The sequence below is a fragment of the Perca flavescens genome, chromosome 4 (genome assembly GCF_004354835.1).
Source record: "Perca flavescens isolate YP-PL-M2 chromosome 4, PFLA_1.0, whole genome shotgun sequence".
Lineage (NCBI taxonomy): Eukaryota > Metazoa > Chordata > Actinopteri > Perciformes > Percidae > Perca > Perca flavescens.
In genome coordinates, this window is record NC_041334.1 from 39,391,586 (window position 1) to 39,401,965 (window position 10,380).

Below are 10,380 nucleotides of genomic sequence, written 5' to 3' on the forward strand. Positions count from 1 at the left end.
CGTACCTCTCTCTGCAGTGTGTGTGTGTGTGTGTGTATACCTCTCTCTGCAGTGTGTGTGTGTGTGTGTGTGTACCTCTCTCTGCAGTGTGTGTACCTACCTCTCAGTGTGTGTGTGTGTGTGTGTGTGTGTGTGTGTATACCTCTCTCTGCAGTGTGTGTGTGTTTGTGTGTACCTCTCTCTGCAGTGTGTGTGTGTGTGTGTGTGTGTGTGTGTGTGTGTGTGTGTTGTGTGTGTACCTATCTCTGCAGTGTGTGTGTGTGTGTGCCTCTCTCTGCAGTGTGTGTGTGTGCCTCTCTCTGCAGTGTGTGTGTGTGTACCTCTCTCTGCAGTGTGTGTGTGTGTGCGTGTGTGTTGTGTGTGTACCTCTCTCTGCAGTGTGTGTGTGTGTGTGTGTACCTCTCTCTGCAGTGTGTGTGTGTGTGTGTGTGTGTTGTTGTGTGTACCTCTCTCTGCAGTGTGTGTGTGTGTGTGTGTGTGTACCTCTCTCTGCAGTGTGTGTGTGTGTGTGTGTGTGTGTGTGTGTGTGTGTGTGTACCTCTCTCTGCAGTGTGTGTGTGTGGGCCTGGGACTGGTCCAGCTGGCTCTTCAGCTTGCTTGCATCCTGCAGGTGTTGATTCTCCAGAGAACCCAGTTTGTCCTGCAGAACCTCCTCCCTCTTCTCCAGGGACTCCAGACTGCTGCTGAGAACCAGACTCTGCTCCCTGGTGCTGCACACAAACAAGTGGTTTGTGTCAAGTCACCTGATTGGGACCGACTGAGCCCTACTTACCCCAACTTCTAAAAACTGGTTCTTTTGCCAACCAACATTGCATCATACTGCTCTGATTTATTACCAGGAGAGCAAATGATGATAAATCAATCATCAATCACTGTCTCAGCATAATCAGACTGATCCTGATACAGCTTGTGATTAATTTATACATAATCCATTGGCTGACTCATTGAATAGGAGGCCTTTGCTGTGCGTTAAACAACCTCTGCTATTTTACCTATAAAAAGGTATAGGTTACATTTCATAAAAATATAATCACCCCTTCTGACATTAGGGCAGAAGGTATTTATTTTTATTTTAGGTGGGATGGCCTGCCTCCATAACAATACGCTGTGGAATATCCTAAGGTAACATTTACTTTAAAGGTATCTACATAAGAGTGACATGACACGGTAACGAACTCATGACACTGTCATGACACATGAACTCTAACTCTAATTTGTCACGACAAAAAACAGACAGTAGGTCTGCTCCCTCTTAGTAGATTAGTCGACTAATCAGTCGTTTTGGTCTTAGTCAACTTAGATTTCTTTAGTCCATTAGTCATGTTTGATGCTTTTTTCATGCTGAATGACACATCTCTGGTAAACACAAGAACTAAAGTCGTGCTTTTAGCACGACTCTTTGCAGAGAAACTCAGATTTACAGATCCGTCGATTAAATCAACTACGGTAATCGATTAGTCGATACAATTGAATGAGTGTTAGTCGACTAAGAATTTCTTCAATCGAGCACAGCCCTAACAGAATAACACTTAATGGCAGAAGCGTTATGTCATAAACGTTTATGACTGTTTATAATGTTTATGACACGTTCATGACAGTGTCAGGTCACTCTTATGTAGATACCTTCAAGTAAAGTGTAACCTATCCTAATATTGTTTTGGTTAGCAGCATTTGCGTTCACTGCATGTGCCTGAATGAGGCAACACTGCAACATGTTTGTGTTGTGGAACAGTTGGGAAACAGCTTTTGTTTGAGATGCTAAAAAGGTGAATTTTTCACTAAATTCACCTTTCTGCTGAGACACGATCATTTGGCTTGATCGCCAAATGATCATTTAACAGTCCCTCCAGAAAAACGGGACTATGCGATTGCATAATTCAATGCATAATCAGCCACAATCAATCACTTTTTTTTTCTCTTTTCATCAAACCGCAGTTTTTGCAAGTTCCCCCAATTTCATTGCATAAAATTGCATAAATATCCCACATATTCCATCGCATTTTTTAGGAAAACGTGCTGCATTATCAATCAATCATTTTTGTCCGCAACAATTACAAAAGAACTCTTCTGGAAGGACAGATTTAAAGAAATTTAGGAAATATTTACACACAAAAGACTCCAATCTAATCCTAAGCATTGGGCTGCTTTAAAGTGCCTGGGGAACAACTTGGGGTGATTCAGTGTTGAGCTCAGGGACACTTTAACGTGTGGAAAGTGGGATGCCGGGGATCGAAACCGTCCACCTTGTGGTTAAAGGCCACTCTCGACCACTCTCCCTCTTGAGCCACAGCCACATGTTGTAGGTAGGTAGTTGGAGGTTGTGAATCTCAACAGTACAGGGACGGGACAGCGAGCTGCAGCTGACATCTGCAGTTTCACAGGAGTGGTGCATTTCAGATATTCACGAGAAGTGCTGCCGATGGCACCTGCAGTTTATTTGAAAATAAACAGAGCTGAAGCTCAGATAAAATCCTGCTGAGCTCTCGGCTTCGATGAGAACACGCCGTGAAGGTGTTTTCTCTCCATGGAGAGCTGCAGTCGGTTAAACCTGCTGACTGTTCGGTCTGGTTCAGTCAGCTGTCAGTCATGTGTCGGTCCCTCTTCGTCCAGTTCGGCCTGAATCAGCTGGACCCCACATTTCCTCCAGTCCTTCTTTTCCTCAGTCCTTCTTTTAACGCTGAATCCACACTTTCAACCTGTCAGGACCTGTGGATTCCCTGTCAGCTGTCCTGAGCCAGAATTCATCAACTCGACCATTGCTGTCGATCCTGAACTTTAGATTCAGTTACGAGTTTGGGCACTTCCTAATAGAGGTGTGAATCTTTACTGATCTCCCGATTCGATTACAATTCTCATGTCAGCAATTCAATTTGATATCTCGATGCATCACGATGAGTCAAATCCATGTTTCTATTAAAGCCATGTAGGATATTTAATTCAGAGCTTTTCAAGCTTCAAAAACCAAACATTCTGCAGTGCTCTAATACTAAATAAACTGGATACATAAAACTATACAGCACTGAGCACATGGCACCTCCTAAATGTGCAAAACACAAACTAGAATATGTAAACAGAAATGTGGTTAGGCCTACATTACATTATAAACAGAAATAATCGATTATGAGCCGGCCGATTATCGATGCAGCATCGTCCATGTCCACGATTCAATGCATCCATTATTTGATAAATTTCAACACCTCTACTTTCTCTAATATAGAGTTTTAGTTTGAAGTGCAATATGTTTTATTCACTTATTGTTATCTACTACAAAATATTTATATTTCATTTTTACAGCAATTCCCTTTAATCTTTTTAATTCTGTCAGCTGGAGTTTAGTTTATGAGTATTTCAATTTGTGTTAACAAATGTGAAAAATTGTGTATAGCTGGTTGTTTCAAATAAAGCATTTAAAATGTGCGTGCTGGCGTGTACCTGCTCAGCTCAGTCTCCAGGCGGTGCAGTTTGTCCGTAAGAGCTTTCCGTTCACCTCTCAGGCCGTCACAGTCCTGCTGCAAACACACACACCGCTGCTGCAACGTAACACACTCCGCTGAAGAGAAGAGGGAGTATGGTTGTTATTAATATCTGTGCGTTTATTGAAAAACAAAAACAAAGACCAGGGCCCCAGACTAACTTTTTTCACTAGGAGCACAGTGGCCCCCCAACTGAAAATTTTAGGGGCACAACCAGAAGATTTAGGGGCACACACACACCGTAAATCAACATGCTAACCAAATATTCTCATTTCTACTAACTTCCACTGTATAACTAATAAATACTTTGATAACAGATGCAGAAATTACAATGTGCTGTTTCAAATTCAGAGTCACTTTTGAAGATGCACCATAGAAGGTAAATAGACAGCCCCATTGCTGTCTAACAGTAAAAACAATATATATATTTTTATTATTGTATTTGTATATTATATTTTAGCCTGTTTTATTTTCATCATGACAGTTATTAATTGCTCTTTAATGTTTCATGTAAAGCACTTTTAATTGCCTTGTTGCTGAAAGGTGCCTGTCAGTCAGTCCCCAGGGCACAGAAACCACTGTTGTGCCCGGCTGCTCGTCTCCGAGGAAGTGTAACGTCAACAGCACGGCAACCGCTTTCGGCTCGCCGTTAATATCAAATCGCAGCAAACTCTGTCTGCTTGAAGTTATGGAAAACTGTAAACACTTTAAACCACTTTATCGGCATCTCCGTGACTCACCGTGACTTCAACAAAACTGCAGAGCCGACGTAGTTTGCATCGTCTGCAGCTCTGCGTGTGTGCGAGTGTGTGTGTCAGAGATCCGCTCTCTGTCAATTTTCAGAGAGGACAGATAACAGCGCGTTCTTTTTGTCTTGTAATCGCGACTAGTAGCTCAAGTGTGTCACATCCGTGTCGTAAAAACGAATAACCGCGGGGTTGTTGCGTTCTCTTTGTCACACGATACTACGAGTCGGAGAAAAGATGGATTTTTGTAACATTTTTAGTAACATTTAGGATTCTGTTCACCCAGTTATTGACATATTACACAGATATATTTCACAGTTTGATACATGAAAATTAGGTTTTGCTTAACGTTGGGCTAATGCTCTGCTTTCTGCTCCAGACTTGGCTTAAAGCCATTGTTGTCATACAGCAACCGAGTGTCTCTAGCCAATTTCAGCTGCACAAGCTCCAAAATAACTAATCAGGCGATATTTAACTCCTAATAAGACTGTAGAGACATTTCTATAGGTAGCAGTATACAGCACTATGTTTAACTCCTAATAAGACTGTAGAGACATGTCTATAGGTAGCAGTATACAGCACTATGTTTAACTCCTAATAAGACTGTAGAGACATGTCTATAGGTAGCAGTATACAGCACTATGTTTAACTCCTAATAAGACTGTAGAGACATGTCTATAGGTAGCAGTATACAGCACTATGTTTAACTCCTAATAAGACTGTAGAGACATGTCTATAGGTAGCAGTATACAGCACTATGTTTAACTCCTAATAAGACTGTAGAGACATGTCTATAGGTAGCAGTATACAGCACTATGTTTAACTCCTAATAAGACTATAGAGACATGTCTATAGGTAGCAGTATACAGCACTATGTTTAACTCCTAATAAGACTATAGAGACATGCCTATAGGTAGCAGTATACAGCACTATGTGTACCACTTCTTCATTTGGTTACAACAAAGACAAAAGGGCTTAAAATTGTAGAAAACCACAATGTTTACTACGTGTGATGCACGACGTAGCCATCTTTGAAAGTGAACTCGGGGTCCTCTGAGTTCAGACAACTTGACGAGTCGTATATATACGACCTCGCTCTCAGGTACCGAAATTTCAACATTTAACGTGTAAAGAAAGGGGGCAAATTTACTGGTCGCGACATGTGCGACTGGATGTGAAATTCAGTCGCACCATTTGATCGCAGTCTGGAGCCCTGAGGACGAATAGAGTATCGTTGGCATTTGGACTCTCTTGCTCACCCTGCAGCTGGCTGGTAGAGCTCTGCTGGTGTTGCTGCTGAGCGAAGGCCTCCTGCAGCCTGCTGATCTCTCCCTCGTACTTGGCTGCCGTGTCCCTCCAGTGCTCCAGGTCAGACCGCACGCTGCCCAGGTCGGCCTGCAAGGCGGAGATCTCACGCTCACGCTCCGCCGTGGCTGCCTCCATGGCGTGCCGGAGGACGAGAATCTGAGCGCACAAACAAAATCCACAAGTCTGTCAGTAATGTCGTAAAACTTTACTATAAACTGACACACAGAACACCTGTTCATACAAGAGGGTGGGGGAGGGGGGTCTGGTTTCTGCAGGAAGAAGTCAAAGAGAGTCCGTAGCAGACAGACTGAAGTCAAAAGAGACTCATAAGGGTCAGAGAGGTGCCAGGATCAGTCAGAGGGCAGATAGGATGAATAAGCAGTCCCTCCAGAAAAATGTGATCGCATAATTCAACGCATAATCAGCCAAAGTCCACATATTTATGCATACACAGTACAGGCCAAAAGTTTGGACACACCTTCTCATTCAAATGCGTTTCCTTTTATTTTCAACACTATTTACATTGTAGATTCTCACTGAAGGCATCAAAACTATGAATGAACACATATGGAATTATGTACTTAACAAAAAAGTGTGAAATAACTGAAAACATATATTTTAGATTCTTCAAAGTAGCCACCCTTTGCTTTTTATTAATAAGGGAAATAATTCCACTAATTAACCCTGACGAAGCACACCTGTGAAGGTAAAACCATTTCAGGTGACTACCTCATGAAGCTCATTGAAAGAACACCAAGGGTTTGCAGAGTTATCAAGTACATAATTCCATATGTGTTCATTCATAGTTTTGATGCCTTCAGTGAGAATCTACAATGTAAATAGTAGAATAGAAACACATTGAATGAGAAGGTGTGTCCAAACCTTTGGCCTGTAGTGTGTAATATGCCACACTTTCGCCACATAAAATGTCGATTTCTGCGCAAAATATGCCGGGCTTGCATGATTTCATGATCCCCGCATTTTCGTTGCAAAAAAGTCCCATAATATACTGTATCTTAGCAGAAAGTTGAAAAATGTTGTGTTTACTTCACACAAGAGCAGCCATTTGCCCCTGTTGCCATGGGAACGTTATGAAGGGATTAGTAATTACGTCTCTTTGTTATCAAACAGCAGTTTTTGCAAGTTCCCACAATTTCATCGCATAAAATTGCATAAATATCCAGCATATTCCATTGCATTTTTTAAGAAAACGTGCCGCAAAATCAAGGACCACATGGTATCTGCTCGACTCTACTCGCCTTTTTTGGTTTTAAATTCTGATAAATAGTCCCTGGTACCTGCCAACAGGTACTTCTTTTAGCATCACCTCCGTCCAGGTTCCCAGCAAGCTGAGGCATTACCAGAAAGTGAGATGAAAACCTGCAGACTCCTGATTGGTCGGAGAGAATCGTCACTAATCACTGCGTCATCATTGCTATAGTGACAGACTGGGGTGTCCTGAACAAACTCGCCATTGTTAAATAGTTTAGCCAGCGGTGGTGGTTTTTTAGCTGCCTCCAGCTTCTTTAGAAACTAAATGTGCACAAACAAAGGTCTTTCTATTGATTTTAAATGGGGGAAGATGGGAGAAAAAAGCAGCGGAGAAAAGTTGAGACGGATTCAACTTTTGGAGAAACGAAAACCGACGTTCACACTGCGGTGGCCAATCATGTAACCAGCGATCAGACTAATCAGTCGGTCTTGACGCGGTGTGAGAGTCCCGTACATCGCTGTCTCTATCGCTGCCACAAGGACATTTTAACACACTATGAGGGTAAAAAAGACTAAAACACAAGCACTGAACTGCCCAGGAGTTAGTGTAACAGCTGACTCTTTCCTGCAACAACAAAGCACAGTCACTCAGTCCCTTTTCTCTCTCTTTCTCCGTGAAACAAAGCTGCCTTCAAGTGTGGTCGGAAATGTCAAAATCTATAAACGATCTGAAGGAAAACATAAAGTCTACTTGTGCTACATTGGGGGTTAAAGAACACAACAGGACTTTGCTTTGTTAAAAGGTCCCATGGCATGAACATGTCACTTTATGAGGTTTTTTAACATTAATATGAGTCCCCCCCTCCCTGCCTATGGTCCCCCAGTGGCTAGAAATTTGAGAAAATGAAAGCTCAGACGGGCCGATCTGGAATCTTCTCCTTATGAGGTCATAAGGGGAAAGGTTACCTCCCCTTTCTCTGCTGTGCCCGCCCAGAAAATTTGGCCCCCCCATGAGAGAGAGAGAGAGAGAGAGAGAGAGAGAGAGAGAGAGAGAGAGAGAGACATCATGGCTTTCAAACGAGCAAAGTGGTAGTTGGTCAAGACCACACCCCCACCCTCCACCAAAGCTCATCGTGGGACCGGCTCTAGTGGCTGTCATTCTGCACCAAGGCTGAATTTGGGGAAAAAGACTTCAGATATAGTATTAGGGGACCACTAAGGTCTATATAAAAGAGACTTCAGATACAGTATTAGGGGACCACTAAGGTCTATATAAAAGAGACTTCAGATACAGTATTAGGGGACCACTAAGGTCTATATTAAGGGGCTTCAGATACAGTATTAGGGGACCACTAAGGTCTATATTAAGGGGCTTCAGATACAGTATTAGGGGACCACTAAGGTCTATATTAAGGGGCTTCAGATACAGTATTAGGGGACCACTAAGGTCTATATTAAGGGGCTTCAGATACAGTATTAGAGGACCACTAAGGTCTATATTAAGGGGCTTCAGATACAGTATTAGAGGACCACTAAGGTCTATATTAAGGGGCTTCAGATACAGTATTAGAGGACCACTAAGGTCTATATAAAAGCATCCAAAGAGCACCATGTCACGGGACATTTAAAGTGACACTGCCGCACAACCCTGCAGTGAATCGCTGGATTGCAGGAAAAAGCTGGGAGTCAGAAAGAGTCAGTAGGAGACAGAAGGGAGTAAAAGAGAATCACGAGGAGTCAGAGGAAGTAAGAAGGAGCTTGGAGGAATCAAAGGGGCATTGTGAGGAGTCACAAGGATGTTAGAGGGGAGTTGGGAGGAGAGGGAAGGGAAGGGAGTAAAAGGGAGTCAGTTTTAGTTCAATTTGTTACAGGATCTCTATTAGCTGTGCCCTTAAGCACAGCTACTCGTCGTGGGGTTCCTGGGGAGGAGTCAGAGGGTAAAATAGGAGTCGAACCTCCTCCTGGGCGCAGTAGAGCTCCTCTCTGGTGGTGCAGATGGTGCTCTCCCTCTGCTCCCTCAGTGCCTCCATGTCAGACTGCAGCTTTCCAAGCTGAGCTAAACACACAAACAAAGGGAAGTGAGCTGGGAGTGAGGTAGATTGTGACACATACATGATATGTGTATGTTAGGGCTGTGCAATTAATCTAAATGTAATCGTGATTATGATTTCGGCTCCCAATGATCACATAAACAGAATAATCGAGAAAATAATTATTTAGCTCATTAAGTTTTGCAAGCAAACTGAAAAAATAAAGTTTAAATAGGAAAAGTATTAAGGTAAATTTCACAGTTGTTTTTTTTTTTTTACTGTTGATTTTTTTAACTTTTTTCACGTTTTTTTTTTTAAGTTCAATAATTGCAACATCTTTCCAGAAGTCAACCAGTAATCGTGTTAAATTATCGTGATTTCAATATTGACCGAAATAATCGTGATTATATTTTTTTCCATAATCAAGCAGCCCTAGTGTGTGTCTGTCTGTCTGTGTGTGTGTGTGTGTGTGTGTGTGTGTGTGTGTGTGTGAGAGAGAGAGAGAGAGAGAGTGTGTGTGTGTGTGTGTGTATATGTGTATATAAGTGTATGTGTGTGTGCTTCTGTGTGTGTGTCTGTGTATGTGTGTGTGTGTGTCTGTATGTGTGCGTGCGTGTGCGTGTGTGTGCATGTTTGTGTGTACTTACTCTGCAGGAACTGGATCTGTTTGGTCGACTCTTCAGTCTGCCGAGAGTTACTCCTCCTCTCCTCCTCCAGCAGAGCTACCGAGACAGTAGCGTAGAAAATTAAGGGGGTCAAAAGGCAAAAAAAAAATGTTTGGGCCAATATCCTAATCCTACATTAAGCCATCTTTTTTCCCCCTCCATTTAATTTCCATTTCTGTCTCCAACACACACACACACACACACACACACACACGTCTGTATTACTATCTTTGTGGGGACTTGTCATTGACATAATGCATTCCCTAGCCCCTTACCCTAACCTTAACCATCACAACTAAATGCCTAACCTTAACCCTTACCCTAACCTTAACCATCACAACTAAATGCCTAACCTTAACCCTTACCCTCACCCTAACCATAACTTAATTCTATCCCTAATCCTAAAACCAAGTCTTAACCCTCAAACAGCCCTTTAAACTCGTGGGGACCAGCATTTTGGTCCCCACGAGGCTGTGCAGACCCCACAAGTATACTGTAGTCCCCGGTTTTTGGACCCCACGAATATAGTAAAACGGGTACACACACACACACACACACACACAAACACACACACACACACACACACACACACACACACACACACACACACGTGATTACTGCATGCATTTTAATAAAAACAAAAAAACTGCGAGTTAATGCACTAATTACCACCAAAATTTTGTGGATGCCCGATTTTTAGACAGTGCCCCTGTTAAATATTTTTCCAATTCCCTACACACTTGGCCATCATCTCAATCTCGTACAATATCATATGTTGTACAATGAGGGTAATTTTTGATTTTAATGTCCTCACAACATCAGAAAGAATTTAAGAATGTGTGCATCCTGACTGGAGCTAGGATGCAGTCACAACTCCAAAAACATGTGTGTGTGTAATCTAGTGGGATTATTTCATGCTGTTAGTTACCTTGTAGCTCCAGACATC

The 10,380-nt window shown here is 42.4% G+C and overlaps 1 protein-coding gene across 8 annotated transcripts in view; it reads right to left on the reverse strand.

The window, feature by feature from the left end:
- The window catches only part of slmapa (sarcolemma associated protein a), a 111,725-nt gene that overhangs the window by 15,679 nt on the left and 85,666 nt on the right, over window positions 1-10,380 (reverse strand). For all 8 annotated transcript variants that reach the window (XM_028576476.1, XM_028576482.1, XM_028576481.1 and 5 more), the window contains 6 exons: window positions 10,363-10,380; window positions 9,417-9,491; window positions 8,695-8,795; window positions 5,479-5,683; window positions 3,433-3,550; window positions 539-710 (listed from right to left, as the gene is read on the reverse strand). The exon at window positions 10,363-10,380 is cut by the window's right edge and continues 108 nt beyond it. In XM_028576476.1, the coding sequence (XP_028432277.1) occupies window positions 539-710; window positions 3,433-3,550; window positions 5,479-5,683; window positions 8,695-8,795; window positions 9,417-9,491; window positions 10,363-10,380 (689 nt within the window). The remainder of the gene's footprint in view (window positions 1-538; window positions 711-3,432; window positions 3,551-5,478; window positions 5,684-8,694; window positions 8,796-9,416; window positions 9,492-10,362) is intronic.